Below are 15,428 nucleotides of genomic sequence, written 5' to 3'. Positions count from 1 at the left end.
GCCGAGTTTGAATACAGGTTCCATAGCTGGCTAGCTGTACGACCTCGGGCAAGTTATCACAAAGCGGGGAGAATCCCGGCACCTAACTCGAAATGGTTACAGGCTGAGATGACACTACTGTGTAAAGTGCGCAGAGCGCTGTTGGGCATATGGTGGGCATATGGTCATCGGAACTATGTTCGTTATTTTTATAAGTATCTTTAAGTGGGGAGAATCTGCTCCACTAGGCTTCCAGGTACCTACCGTCCGAGAAGGGATGCCAGGAAGTGCAAACCAACATAATTACTATGAAAAACGTAGTTTCTAAGACCTGTGTAACTCTTCTGGTATTATATTACAAGTAGCTCCCAGTTATCTTTTGAAGGAAACTAAAATCTTGACAATGAAAAGGACCTGGATCTATTTTTAGCATAGCAAAAGAGAGAAACCAGAGAGAATGAATTCTAATACTCAAGTTTTGGGGGGGAATAAAAGACTTTATTCTTGGCAGGAGTTTTAGAGCTTTACCTGAATTATCTCATTTAACCCTCACAATTCTCAAATCGTTTCAATATCACATTTTACAGATAAGAACTGAAGCTTGGCAAGATTAAGGAAGTTGCTCAACTTCACATAGGCAGAACATGACTCTTGGGAGTAGAGGCTAGCAAAGTGGGGGGCAAGAGGTCATCCAAATTTCTTGAAATATCTTTTTACCTTATCATATGTTAGATTGTCACTTTTTTATCGTTTTCTTCCCAGCTTTATTAAGGTTATTTGACAAAAATTATATATATTCAAGGTGTACGATGTGATGATTGGATACATTGTGTAATGATTACCAAAATCAAATTAATTAAAACATCCTTCACTAGACTTATTTATGTACGAGTTCGGTGGGGGGCACTTAAATTTGTCTTAGCAAGCTTCAAGTAAACAATACAGAATTATTAGCTATAGTCAATATGTTGTACATTCGTTCCCCAGAACTTGTCTTAAAACTGAAAATTTGTATCATTTGAGAGAGAAGTTTTAGTGTTACTGAAATCAGACTTCTGACAGAATTTGCAGGATGCTATACACAACTACACAGAAGTGCAGACAATAGTTTCTTGGACCAGGAGTCAAAAAGGACAGTTTTAATACATTAGTCAAGCAGACAGGGCTATACTTCATAAATAAATATACATTATCTGGGGATAAGTGTTTAAAAATTCTTTACTCATATAATACAAAACAGGCTTGGGGATCAGTCTTGAAGCATGAATTTTTACCCAGTGGGCCATGTTGAGGGGGTTGCAGTACAGGCCCAGAAAGGAAAGCTGGCTGGGGCTCTGAGGGCTGGTGAGAGGACACTGGGCTGATTGGGCTTCACTAGGTGGAGGGACCCAGGGGTACCCCCTACACAACCCTGCCTTGGCTTCTAGTCCCATTTGGTGTATCTCACACTGCACTGCACAGCCCTGCCCCTCCCTGGTGTCAGCAGGCATTCAGAAAGCCTCACACTTCTCCAGTGAACACTGCCAGGATAGCCCCCTCAACTTCCACCCAGCCACCTTCTGCCCATTTGTTTTCTTCAATTCCACCACTAGTACCCTACCCAGTCCCTTAGCCTGACAAGACCCAAGTGTCTCCATCCTACGCTGCAGGGCAGTTAAGCAGGATCAGATGCCAGTGCCAGTGGCCTGCTCTGAGCTTTGGCCTCTCTCTGCAGTTGTAGCTGATAGAACAAATACAGTCATTGTGGAGTTGAGCTCAAAATATTCAGAGCTCAGGTTTCAGAGTCTGGCCTGGGTTTGACACCTGCCTCTTAGAAACTCTACTTCTGGCCAGGCACGGTGGCTCACGCCTGTAATCCTTGCACTTTGGGAGGCCGAGGTGGGTAGATCATGAGGTCAGGAGTTTGAGACCAGCCTGGCCAACATAGTGAAACCCCGTCTCTACTAAAAATACAGAAAGTAGTCAGGCATGGTGGCATGCACCTGTAGTTCCAGCTACTCAGGAAGCTGAGGCAGGAGAATCACTTGAACCTGGGAGGCAGAGGTTACAGGGAGCCGAGATCATGCCATTGCACTCCAGTCTGGGCAACAGAGTAAGACTCCATCTCAAAAAAAAAAAAGCTCTGCTTCCTTCTGGAAGTTACCTAGCCTCTGTGAGGCTGTTCTGTCACCTGTAAAATGGGGATAATTTTGTTTATCTTAATTATCCCCATTTTACAGACTAGGAAAACAAGCATTGGAAGTGCCAATACTAAACTGAGGTGAACCCACAAAATAAGCAGCTTTTTTTCTCTTCACAGTTGGAAACACTGCCGTTTGCCTTAAAAAGAAGTGCGTTAAAAAAAAGTGTTTTGTTGTTTTTTTTTTTTTTTTGAGACGGAGTCTCACTCTGTCTCCCAGGCTGGAGTGCAATGGCGGGATCTCGGCTCACTGCAAGCCCCGCCTCCCGGGTTCACACCATTCTCCTGTCTCAGCCTCCCGAGTAGCTGGGACTACAAGCACCCACCACCATACCCAGCTAATTTTTTGTATTTTTTAGTAGAGAGAGGGTTTCACCATGTTAGCCAGGATGGTCTCAATCTCCTGAGCTCGTGATCCGCCCGCATCGGCCTCCCAAAGTGCTGGGATTACAGGCGTGAGCCACTGTGCCCGGCCAAAAAAAATTTTTAATACGAATAAAGCCAAGTAGTCTTAACTACCACTGCCCTAAATGTAAGCAGAGGCACCATTTTCTGCAGTGTGCATCAGGCACATACCCCAGGTATACAAAGAAGGAAATAGACTGATGTTAGAATGAAAGTGCTGCCATCATTAAAGCTTTCAGTTGGCCAAGTCAACTGCCCTTCATACTTGCTCCCAACACTCACCTTGCTCCTCCACTCACTCATCACGACACAGACGTACATTCAGTACCTACCTATATGTTCATCCACAGGTCTAATGACTGAACATGGCTGCATTTCACATACTTGACCCATGAAAGCAGGAGGCGTGCCCTCACGCAAGAACCACTTTCCTTTTTTAACACAATCACAAAACTTTTCCACCTAGATTTTACTCGTGGCTGTGAAACTGAATCCACATGTTCTTGGCACTTTGACTCACCTACCATGGCTTTAAAGCAAGGCCCTTTCCCTATCTTATTACCTATAGATGTTACCCCTAGTGTCCTAATAGGGTTTGCTCTAAGATGGAGGATTTTAACAGATTTTATTAACCATGTGTCATATGCTAGGGCCTGTGGAGCAAGACTCAGTTAACTATATGCAAGCTCCCATCCTGACACACTTTATGAAATGAGAAAGTAGCTGAGAGATACTTCAAGAGAAGAGTATGAAACTGAAGAATGCCTTGTCATCAAAGGGCAGGAAGTACCTTAGCTGGGTTATCCCGGTCTGGCATGTGGTCCTCAGTCTTTGCAAGTTCAGAAACTCACGTCATCATTTCCTAGGAACTGGGTGGATTCTGGGAGATTGCCTCACACCAATCATACTCAAAAGAGATTCAGTAGTAAGTCAGAGTGCGATTTTTTTCCCTTCACAATGGAAAATGAACCTGATACTGTGGTTTATCTTAACAGAGCACACCTACACTATGGGGAAGTCTAGACACCAAATGATAGATCAGAGGGTTGTCTGGTAAACTTAGATTCCCAAGCAGCTGGAAACGTATCTAGAGATAATCTCTTAGGGTAGAATAGTTGCCTGTGAGAAGTTTGCTCAAAGTACTGAAGCTTTATAGTTTGAATGAGTCATTTGCTAACCTAAGTCTCCAAATACCTTACTCTTGCCCTCACTTACAGAAAATTAGAGATACAGGTATAGAAGTTAGTCCCACATGATAGTAAGATGCCAAAAAATCTGATATGGGGAGATGTCTGAAAGCAGAACTCTCAGAAACAAATTTAATAAAAAGGGAGGAGGCAAAGTGTGCAAATAAGAAAGATTCAAAGTGAAGGGAAAACCAAGGGTACAGCACCTGGAGAGCTAAGAGAAGGGTTAAGAAGAGATGGTCCACTATCAAATGTGACAGAAAGACGTAACATTTGCCAACTGGAAAATCACTTGTGACCTTTGAGAATAGTTTCACAGAGCAATGAGAGTAGATGTCTGATTGCTAAGTCATCTCTTACTCATTCTTCAGAGTTAAGTTTGCAACAGGCTGGGCACGGTGGCTCATGCCTGTAATCCTAGCACTTTGGGAGGCCGAGGCAGGCGAATTGCCTGAGCTCAGGAGTTCGAGACCAGCCTGGGCAACACAGTGAAACCCTGTCTCTACTAAAATACAAAAAAAATTAGCTCGGCGTAGTGGTGTGCGCATGTAGTCCTAGCTACTAGGGAGGCTGAGGCAGGAGAATCGCTTGAACCCAGGAGGCAGAGGTTGCAGTGAGCCAAGATCACACCACTGCACTCCAGCCTGGGCAACAGAGCAAGACTGTCTCTACCAAAAATAAAAAAGAGAAGTTTGCAACACAAAGCAGTAAGGTTTGTGATGACATCTTAATCAATGAACTGGTCTTTATTGAACAAATACCCTGAAGTCTGCACCGCAAGAGTCACCTTTTGTTTGAGAGGCAGGAGACTACAGTGCAAAGAGCACTGGCTGGGAAGTCCAGGGCCCGAGCAGCAGAGTGCTCACTGGTCCTTAACTTTCGGAACAACTGCAGATAGCCTCCTGTCTGAATGAATGTGTTTCAGCATTTGTAACTGGGAGTGGGGCTAACTGATCAGACACCCCCACTGGCTCTAACCTCACAGCTCTAGCATTTGCAGTTCCCTCTGCCAGGAAATCTCTTTCCCCAGCTACCCACACAGCTCACTCCCTGACCTCCTCCTCAGCTTTGCCCAAATGTCAAATTATCACCTTCTTGTTCAGAAGATCTTCCCTACTCCCGCTTTCCTTGCACAACCCAGCCCCTTCCCTGCTTTACATTACTCCATGACACTAGTCACCACCTGATGTACTGTTTTCCTCATCTGTTTACTGTCATTTCTCCCACCAGACTTTAAGTTCCATGAAAGAGATTTATTTTGTCCTCTGTTCTGTGGTGTGCTTGGCATAAAGTAGATAAGCAAGCATCTGTTGCAGGAATGAATTAAATGCCAGCTGCAATCCCCAAATTACAGTGGATACACGGGAAAATTTTCTTTGGGAGGCTGAATTCTAACAGCATATCAACAAGGATAGGGTCAATACAGAGGCCAGTGCTGTTTGAAAGTCATCATTTCGGCCGGGCACGGTGGCTCAAGCCTGTAATCCCAGCACTTTGGGAGGCCGAGACGGGCGGATCACGAGGTCAGGAGATCGAGACTATCCTGGCTAACACGGTGAAACCCCGTGTCTACTAAAAAATACAAAAAACTAGCCGGGCGAGGTGGCGGGCGCCTGTAGTCCCAGCTACTCAGGAGGCTGAGGCAGGAGAATGGCGTGAACCCGGGAGGCGGAGCTTGCAATGAGCTGAGATCTGGCCACTGCACTCCAGCCCCGGTGACAGAGCGAGACTCCGTCTCAAAAAAAAAAAAGGAAGTCATCATTTCAATGGTAACTCCTACACTTGTGCTGGACTCGGTCTCCCCTCAGGAGACTCCTTTCCTGTTGAAAGTCAGTATTTTATATACTTGAAACCAACAACCAAACTCCAGGTGTAACTGTATTCCACCTTCTCCGACTTCAGAGTTCTAACCTTAGAGAACAGAGCATTAAGTGGAGGGAGGGTAAGGACTTGCTATGAAAAAAGTGGTAATGACATACCCCTGGTTCATTTCTGGGTTTCCTCCTAGGCCAATTCAAAACTTCCAAAATAAGGTCAAGTGACACAATAGGCTCACACTTACATGACAAGCTGTTTAGAAAGTGTGCATAGATCTCTGACTCAGACCAGATGTCCTCCCCACCATGGGCAAGGGCTGGTGGGGAGGACACTCCCAGCCTTCTTCTGATACTAATAAATAACCTATAGAAAGAGCAGCACTGGCGGCTGGCCCTTGAGCCCCCACTGCTACCGCTGTGAAGCGAGGCCTGCCTCATAGCCCTCTGTCTTCATGTCATTGAGCCCTAGCTCCTCATTTTGGTCAAAGGTGCGCTTGTAACGCTCCACCTTCATCTCAGGATCATCTTCAGGTGCATACACATTCTGCAAGGTCAAGGACAGACAATCAGTGCCGCTGTGCCACTCCCCCTCCCTACAGGCAGCTTCCAATTCCCACTTTCCCAAGAACATCATGAGTTTTGGGTTTTTCTTCTTATTTTTATTGGCCTCCAATTTCCCACAGCTAGACTGAACTAGTGGGTAGCAACAGAGCCCACATGCGCCAGGGGTGGAAGACCCCAGCCCTAGAATGAGGGAACGATCCACCTATTTTGTAGTATCTGCACCTTCTTATAAAAAGTATAGCAATGGTCTTAATCTTGGAAAGAACTTAGAAGTTTTGCCTGACCCATGGTAAGCATTCAATCAATGTTAAAGGCACATCAATCACCGGACTATCTCCTCAGTCAACTTAAAGCCTATCAGTTTCCTATCTTGGCCTCTGGATGAGGCACCATTTCTCCTCACTCCATAATCAGATGTGCAAAATGAAAACTCCAGAACTGGGACAAGAGCTAGAATACAGAAAAAAAGGAGCCTCAGAGTATCCTTTTTTCCTTCTTTACATACACTTAAAAAAAAAGAAATCCTCTCCCACACCCCCCTCTTTTCTCCCTTATGTATCTTCTAACTTCGCCTCCTTGGTAAAAAGTAGTCCGTTTAGAATCAAGTCTTTCAGTTTCTAGGGAAATGATACATATTCAAGGAAGATCAGAAAATGCTTCTCTATGAAACATCAGGGAAGGTCTACTATACCTGCAAGTAACTGTTTCCTGCTGGATCATCCATAATAAAGTGGGCCTTCATGTTACCTTCGATGATCTAAAGGAGAGAGAGAACACAGCAAGTAAATTTTACATAACCTCTGTAAAAAGGGGCTATGTCTGCCAGACAAGAAGCAACCCAATTTATATTACAGAATCCCCAAAAGTTTTAAGAATTGGTGAAATTAGGTAGCTCTGAAAGTAGAGGGGAAAGGATCTAAAACAAGGACTGTTAGAAAAGCCAACATCAGCAAGCTGTGGACTGGGGGGTGCTGGCCCAGTTGAAGGTAGAGGGAAAGGAATCAAGAACAATGAGGTTAAATGAATGTAAGCACATGGAAAACAGAATACGTATACACCCCAGCCCCCTTTCCACAGCTCTCAGAACACTGCCAGCCAAGCCTTTACCCTCAGGCCAGGAAATGCAACAACCCCGGAGTGGAATCTGACTAGCCCAAGAGGAAAGACCTAACAATTCTGGCATTGGAGGCCACCTCAACAAAACAACTAAGCTAAATTCCCCTGTAATAAGCCCCATGTCAACAAGGCTCACCCCCTACTCAGGTCTTTAGTCAGCTACTTGTAAGAAGACAATGATTATCAGACATCTGAGCAAAGCCTTTAACATTGAAAGATGGGAAATCAAATGGGAAAAAAGAGGATGCAAGGAGAATAAAATGTCAAAAAAGATCCAACATCAGTATCAAGAAGTGCTATATAAATTACATGCTGAAAAATTTTTTAAAATAATAATAATCCTCAAGAAGAAAAAAATACTACATCTTTAAGACAGGATGCTATTTTTTTTAAATCTCCTTGAAAAATAAGTTTTAGTGGAAATGAAAACCTCAATTGAAGGGTTGAAAAAGTTGAGGGAATCTCCTAAAGTAGAACAAAAAAACCAAGAAACCAAGAATAGAACCAAAAAAAAAAAAAGGTAAATTATAGAAGACCAGACAAGTAAGTCTAATATCTAAAATCCAGGAGTTCTCAGAAAGGACAGAAAAAAAAATCAGAAAAAAGATAATCTTCAATAGAATCATTCATGAAAGCTTCTTAAAACTGAACCACATGAGTTTTCCAGACTGAAAAGATCCACAGATCCACCAAGTGCTTAGCCCAGTGGGTAAAAATTGACCCACACCAAGGCACATCCTGAAATTTTTTCACATCAAAGGAGACAAAGAGATCACAAGACTAGGTCACATATAAAAGACCAGGAATCAAAATGGCTTCAGACTTCTCAGTAGCCAAACTGGAAGACCATAGTGCAGTGTCTTTGAAAATTATTTCTATCCTAGAATCGTATTCCCAGCCAATAATCACTTTAGTGTGATAACAGAATAAAGAAATGTTCAGACATAGAAGGTCCCAGAAATTTTATTTTCCATGTGCTTTGTCCCAGGAAGCTACTGGAGGAGATGCTCTAACAAAATAAAGGAGAAAAACAAGAAAGAAGACATGGAATATAGAAAACCAGAATAAGGCTGGGCACGGTGGCTCATGCCTGTAATGCCAGCACTTTGGGAGGCCGAGGCAGGCGGATCACGAGGTCAGGAGTTCGAGACCAGTCTGGCCAACATAGCGAAATCCTGTCTCTACTAAAAATACAAAAAATTAGCCACGCGTGGTAGTGTGCGCCTGTAATCCCAGCTACTCAGGAGGCTGAGGCAGGAGAATTGTGTGAACCCGGGAGGCAGAGGTTGCAGTGAGCTAAGATTGCGCCACTGCATTCCAACCTGGGCAACAGAACAAGACTGCTTCCAAAAAAAAAAAAAGAAAAAGAAAACCAGAAGAATGCCCAACATGATGGTTAGATGTTCAAAAAGTGGCCAAGACATGAGCATGCAGCCTCTTGTTCACTGGACCCTAAGTACTGACTGGCCAGTGACCTCTTACCTGGTCCATCTTCTGGCTAAACTCCTGCAGTCTCTCTTTCTGGCAAGGATTTGAACTGTCACCCAGTGTGAAAGGATTTTTGGTCACCTGCAATAAATGATATCCAAATTGTGTGAATACTGGCTTTATATTTGTTAGGCCTGACCATAAACTACGCAGGGGGTGGCAGTGGGTGCCCAGTCAGGGAAACTTGGTTTCCATTTAGCCCACACCACCTTTCTGACCAAGGCAGTCGCTACTAGGAGTCTATGGGATAATGTGCCAAGATAACAAAACTGGCAATGTAAAACAAAAATCGAAACATGTTCTTAGAATATGATCTCTAATACTAATTTGGAGAAGAAATGCAAAGAAAAAGTACAATTTACAACTACAAAATGCCCAACAGAGAATCAAGTGAAATAATTCATCAAGAAGATAAATATTTGGACTAAGTCAACACATGTATGTTTTTTACGTTGGGAAGTTTTAGGTGCTAAGAAGGACCCTCATCACCTAACTTTCCAGTAAAATAAATGACTTCTCCAAGACCACAAAATAACTATGAAGTCCCAAAGTTAGGCCTGGAATTTCCATTCAACATTTCCCATAAACTTATCTTCACAATCCAAAGTAATATTTAAGTCTCTTCACAATCCAAAATAATATTTAAGTCTCCTAAACCAGCTTTAAGGCAAAGAAACCCACAGTTACCACCACCGAAAACTAGGATGTTTGAAGTCTTCCAGTCCTTTTTCACACAGCCAAATTGCTCAAAGGTGGTTAACACACTACTCAGGTGACTCACCAGTTCTCGGATGTCTTTCAGCAGCCCTTCCAGTGTGGTGAACTTGCCCCCAAGGACGGCCATTCCCAGTTCAAATTCTAGCTCTGGGATTTCCACACTGCAAGTCTCAGACTGTGAGATGAGAGGTCAGTTTTAAGCTTTAAGTCAGAAGCAAAGAAAGCCAACCAGAGGCCTCCTGCTCAATTAATACCAGCAGTGATAGACTGGGGACAAGGGCAGCTGTCCCAGTTTTCTCTGACTCCCTTGTTAAAGCTTGTGACTCACTCCTGTCCATCTGAACCACGGGAATGGATCCAACTTAATAAAGGGAAGCTCAGTCATAGTTTCAAGCTGTCAGGTATCCTGTCATTAGGGGACAGAAAAGGACCCAGATAGACACTGGAGGCCAAAAAGCTACCCGCTCATCAGAAAGAGCTAACAGGTCACCTTCTACATCTACATTGATTCCAACCTTGGATTAATCCCCTCTGCTCAGGGGTCCTCAAAGCCAGGGAAGTAGGAGATGCCTCATGGCCCTGAACATTATTCCCAAAAGACAGCTTCACCTAGATAGAGACAGCTTATCTAACTTATGAGGAGGACACTGACTTTCCCAAGCTGACTGTTACCTTGAGGAGGTCTCTGGTCATATCTGAGGGATCTGTGATGTGGAGGGTGATCCTGGTGCCCAAGGGTTCTACTGCTCCTCCAGATTTCACCTGCATAGAAAACAGTCAGGAGCAACAGAGAGAAGACCTGAGCCTATCTTGGTACCCAGGAGACGTGGAGTGGAGGCTTGGACCTCCAGTCAGTTAGGCCCACTAATAGCTACCAAAGAGAGAGCCTTCTAAACAGCAGTCACCCAAACCAAAAACACCAAGAGCTGGCCAGGAGCAGCGTCCAACCCTGGTAACATGCCAAAACCTCTCCCAAACTGCCAACAAACTCTGAATTTACCTTAAGAAAAACCTGACTCTTGGGGTTGAAAGAGACTTTTAAGCATTTATTGCAGTCCTTTCATCCACTGCATCCAATGTGTGGGTCTCCTTTATAATATTCTGGTTAAAGAACTGAATTAGCTTATACTCAGATACACTCAGGAGAAAGGAATTTATAATTCTCCAAGGCAGCTCATTCTATTTTCAGACAGCTCTATTGGGTTCTTCATTGTGAAGTCTAAGTCTGCCTCCCTGAACTTCCACACCTCTGAGGAGTGGGTCAAAAGACTTTTCTCTTATATCATCAACCTTTAAAATGTCTTAAACAAGTTATAGAATCTCTAACTTTTCTTTTCTAGGCTACTTCCCGTTCCTTCAAGGGCTCCTTACCCTACACTAGACCTAAGAAAAAGACCCAAGCTGCTCTACACCCCCTGCCCTCAAGTCCTGAAGTATTTAGGAAGAATGATAGTTAAAACGGGGTTAACCTTAAGCTAGTCTTCTTCCCAAATAATGCTGCCCACCCACCTCATTGGTCCGATGTCCACAGTTCTCGCAGTTGGTAGCCATGATGATAACCTCCTTAAAGTGAGGGATTTCTGGAAAACGGAGTTAAGGAAATCTACTTCCAGGTGAACAGGACCACCATCTGGGGAAAAACAAAGCCAAACCCCACACAAACATATGCTGGTCCCAGAACTGCAGGAAATATTCACAAGAGGCAGCCCACAGAGTGCTCCAGAAGAGGGCAAGTTCCCAACCCATGGCGATCCCTGTTCACACATTTGAAGGCATGGCTCAGACCACATACACACAGTCTAGTGACCATGGCCTAATTTTCTCTTTGAACATAAAACCCAAAGTACACAGTCTAATCAAAGATAATATTCTCCTTATCACTGGGTATAACGCATGTGCTTTCCTTGAAAGGGATGCTCCCAGCCTAATTATAATCTTCATGCCTGAGTCAGAGGAAGAGCAACCCAACTGCTTGGCAAAAGATACGTACTAGCTTCATGTTGGTCTGAGCGGGGGCATTGCATTCTGGGCAGTTTGTGTTGAACTGGAGCACCTGAAACACAACATGGGGACAAAGGGTGAGCCCTCCTTGATGGGATGTTCAGGCTAAAGACACTCAGTTGGTATGCTGGTGGTCATCTATGTTGGTGACAAGGAAGACAGATGCTGAACAGCATCAGTCTCAGCCCACAACTCTGCTCCTTCCTCACCAGTAGCCAGTGTGACTCACTTCATTTCTGAGATCTTCCTCTTCTGGCTTCTCTGCTGGTGCTTCTTCCTAAAATAGCAAAGATGCACATCGCAAGTTGGCAGGTATAACTCAGTGTCCCCAACACCCTGCCCTGGAGTGGGAGAAAATGCTCTGGCTCACTTATGTCAGGTGCCACCTCATCAGTTAGAGAAACCACAAAGTAAAGCCCCAACCAAGGGAAGAACAGGGCTTAAGATAGGATCACAGCCACTGCCATCCTTTCTGTGAAGTTTACCCAAGTCCTGGACATGAGCAAGATGAGAAGCACAAACAAGCTGAGATAGGGCACACAGAGCAGCAGCAGCAGCAAAATAAGTTCCACTGACTCCAAGCAACCCAGAGTGTGCGATAATTCCAGAGCATTCTTCTGGATCCTTCAGTCCACTTACTTGGAGCCCCAGCATCTCTTCCTGATGTCGGGTCCGGTTGTAGTGTGTGATCACCAGGGCATCATCTTTCTGAGGAGCATGTGGGTTTTCCACAAAGCTGTTCCCTGAGGGATCATCAATGATCTAACAAATGGGTGAAGAGAGTCATTGCAAAAGGAAATCACAAACAATCCTACATCACCTACTATCAGACCACTCAGGCACCACAGTGGAAAATCCCAGCAGTCTTAATAGTCCCTCCTCCCCTAATCAAGGGCAAGTCCAGTCTCTCAATACTCACCAGAGTGAAAGGGGAGGCTACTTGCTTTAGCTCCTTTAGTTTGACAATGAACTCATCAATTCTTTCAGCTGTAGCATCTTTGTTTGCCTGCCGTGAACAGAGAGTAAAGCATCAGCCCTGGTGGTGTACTTATGCCCTGCCCCTTGTCATGCCCATGTTATTTCCATTAGGAAGTCACCACCTGTCTCAGTGTGAGTGGAAACTTCAGGCTTCATAATGAGATGTAGCAAACAAGCCTGAAGTTGACGGGTGGTGACAGGCAAGCCTCATTTTTCTCACTCATTCAACCATTTAGCCCGGCCACTCATGCCATGTTAGAAATATAATAGTAGGCCGGGCGCGGTGGCTCAAGCCTGTAATCCCAGCACTTTGGGAGGCCGAGGCGGGCGGATCACAAGGTCAGGAGGTCAAGACCATCCTGGCTAACACAGTGAAACCCCATCTCCACTTAAAAAATACAAAAAATTAGCCGGGCGAGATGGCGGGCGCCTGTAGTCCCAGCTACTCGGGAGGCTGAGGTAGGAGAATGGCGTGGACCCGGGAGGCGGAGCTTGCAGTGAGCTGAGATCCGGCCACTGCACTCCAGCCTGGGCGACAGAGCGAGACTCCATCTCAAAAAAAAAAAAAAAAAAAAAGAAATATAATAGTAAATATATCAGTCCTCTCATGGGACTCCCCAGCCAATTAAGGAGACAAATAACTAAAGATGCAGTTATAGTATATTACTTGTCATAATAAATATAAGAATGCAACAGAATACTCAGGAAACACAGATAACCCAAGGGGATTAGGAAAGGCTCTTCAGAGGCAACGTTATTATCGCCTGTCTGATGAGGCCTGAATATATACTGAGAGAGGGAAGTGGAAAAGACAATAATTGCAACATATGCAACATCCTAGCAGCTCCAGCACCACCATATGCTTACCCAAAAAGTTTCCAAAATTTAGTCAGAGACTATTCAGACACATGGGACACGCTATAGTCAGACACATATAAGCAATTATTCCTTGAGCCGCTACAATCAGAAAACCCCAGCTTACCCTTCGTGCTGGCTGGTCCTGCTCCAGGCCAGAGATAGCACGGGTGATCAATCCTTCAACAGTGGTCAGAGCTTGTGAACAACAACAAAAGACAAGTGTGACTTAGCCTTAGCTCTGCTATCAAGTGCCTGTATGACCCTGGGCAATTCACTTGAACTCTCTGGGTCTTAATTTCCTCATCCATAAAATGAGAAGGCCAGGGCAAGGTTCCATTCATGTCTGATAACAGTGATGCTAAAATTCTATAATAAACACATTATGGTATTACCATTACCTTCTACCATCTCGAGCTGTTTGACCTAAGCTTTCTACTCATGATAAACCAATGAAGATCACAAAGATTACATGGTAGAACCCATACACAAACCATGAGACCTGGCACCAGGGGGTTTGCAAGAAAGAGGGTAAGACTCTGGCTACATGTGAACAGCCCAAATACTCTGATCTTAAACTTACCTCCTTTCTGGCTAAAGGCAGGAATTTCAAAATCTAGCTCGGGAATCCTTGTGGTAGCAGAGTCAGTCTTCACCACTTCTCTATTCATGTCCTGGGCAGAAAGGAATACGTTCAGTATAAAGAGGCTGCAGAACAGCTTCTCAAGTAATAACCAGACTGTCCCCTTTCCATCAGACCCTAGCCCAGCTGTCTCTCCCTCTCGCCACTCCACAGGGTCCAGACTGCTCCTTTCGAATAGTACAGGTGGTGTGAGCCAGGCTGTCCAAATGGTGAGAATACTATTCATAACAACTACTGCTCATTTCATACGCTCAGACATTTACGAAGCATTTTAACAAATCTTATCTCACTTGAGCTGATGACAACACCAGTACCATTTTACAAAAGAAACTAAGGCTAGAAGACATAGGGGGATTTATTTAAGATCAGATCGCCTGCACCAGAGCTCTGACCCCAGTCCCCAATCTCCCTCTAGAATACTGAGGTACCTGCTCTAAGGTCCTCTCACCTCCGGAGCCCTGACGGTCAAAGTGTAGCGTACTCCCTGGTCCTGGACCCTGCCTGCCGACTGGATCTCCGTGTTGTTCCAGCCACAGTGCTCGCAAGAAAAGGAGCTCACGATTATTTCTCTGAAGAAGGGAATCTTGGTGAGCAGGAGGCGCGTCATGCCCTGGTGAAGCAGAAAGCAGCGAAGGAAAAAAATCAATGAAACTCCCCGTTCCCCGCCCTACTATCTCCGGGAGCGTCTCGGGGTCCCCGACAAGGCCCACCTGGCTGGGTCCGACCCCCGGCTCGTCCCGGCCCAAGCCCTACCCCCCCGCCTCACATTGCAGTAACAATTCATGCATAGCGATTCGATTTCGGTGGGCTGCTGCTCCTCGTCCTCGGCGCTGATGGGCCGGAACAAGTGATCAGGGGCGGGCGGCGGGGCCAGGGCGGGTGACGGGGCGACGGCAGTCCCCGGGGGCCCTGGTTCCACAGCCCCGCTGGCCGCCATGGCCACCACGCGCAATTTGGACCTCTGCTTCCGACTTCCTCCGCTCTAGCGGCCCCACCCCGTATCGTCACTTCCGTCAGTTGCCACCACCCCCGCCTCCCTTCTTAAAGAGGCCGCAGACTCCGGGCCTTGGGGAACAATGTCGTCAAGGGCTCCAGGTTCCCAGGTTTATATGGCTCGAACCTTCCATCGCCAGCCAGATCCACCTCAACTCAGCCGTCACTTCCCCCAAGACGTCCTCTTAGAACCAGGGCCGTTTTTTGCTCCTTCACAATAGCTCCACCGCACCGGGTTCTATTGGTCCCTACGTCGGTAGAGCCTTGAGGACAAGGGGCCGGACTTGTCCCTGGGGAATCCCTGAGAAGGTGCGCCCGGAGCCGGGATGCTTGGTTCCAGTGTTGGGCCACATGCTGCTTGCGTGCTAGGTCCCCCCTCCGGGTGGCTCAGCTTTTTCCCCTCTCTCAATCCCTGAAGCCTGCTGTCATTTTCTGTCCTTCCCACTCCCTATTCTGTCCTCATCACTACCTTCCCCAATCCCAGCCTCAAGTACACAGCCCTCATT

The 15,428-nt window shown here is 45.6% G+C and overlaps 1 protein-coding gene across 1 annotated transcript; it reads right to left on the bottom strand.

The window, feature by feature from the left end:
• Window positions 1–5,615: 5,615 nt before the first annotated feature.
• Window positions 5,616–14,903, bottom strand: ZPR1 (ZPR1 zinc finger). Its single transcript, XM_010371707.2, has 14 exons — window positions 14,696–14,903; window positions 14,378–14,539; window positions 13,870–13,960; window positions 13,414–13,484; window positions 12,373–12,459; window positions 12,093–12,215; window positions 11,683–11,730; window positions 11,439–11,505; window positions 10,962–11,032; window positions 10,125–10,214; window positions 9,517–9,627; window positions 8,730–8,816; window positions 6,823–6,888; window positions 5,616–6,111 (listed from the first exon to the last, which is right to left on the bottom strand). Exons 1-14 carry the CDS (start codon window positions 14,864–14,866, stop codon window positions 5,977–5,979), a joined length of 1,380 nt encoding a protein of 459 aa, XP_010370009.1. The 5' UTR covers window positions 14,867–14,903; the 3' UTR covers window positions 5,616–5,976.
• Window positions 14,904–15,428: the final 525 nt, after the last annotated feature.

The sequence above is a fragment of the Rhinopithecus roxellana genome, chromosome 15, assembly GCF_007565055.1.
Source record: "Rhinopithecus roxellana isolate Shanxi Qingling chromosome 15, ASM756505v1, whole genome shotgun sequence".
Lineage (NCBI taxonomy): Eukaryota > Metazoa > Chordata > Mammalia > Primates > Cercopithecidae > Rhinopithecus > Rhinopithecus roxellana.
Note: the sequence above shows the minus strand (reverse complement) of the source record. Positions and strands in the feature narration are given on the sequence as shown.

What these genes read in the sequence shown, in the direction of transcription:
- ZPR1 (XM_010371707.2), bottom strand. Translation starts at nt 14,866, where the DNA reads ATGGCGGCCAGCGGGGCTGTGGAACCAGGGCCCCCGGGGACTGCCGTC. An exon ending in TGACCGTCAGGGCTCCGGAG is followed by an intron (nt 13,961 to 14,377) that starts GTGAGAGGACCT and finishes CTTTCTGCCCAG; the next exon opens with GACATGAATAGAGAAGTGGT. An exon ending in CAGGAAACAGTTACTTGCAG is followed by an intron (nt 6,112 to 6,822) that starts GTATAGTAGACC and finishes TTGACCTTGCAG; the next exon opens with AATGTGTATGCACCTGAAGA.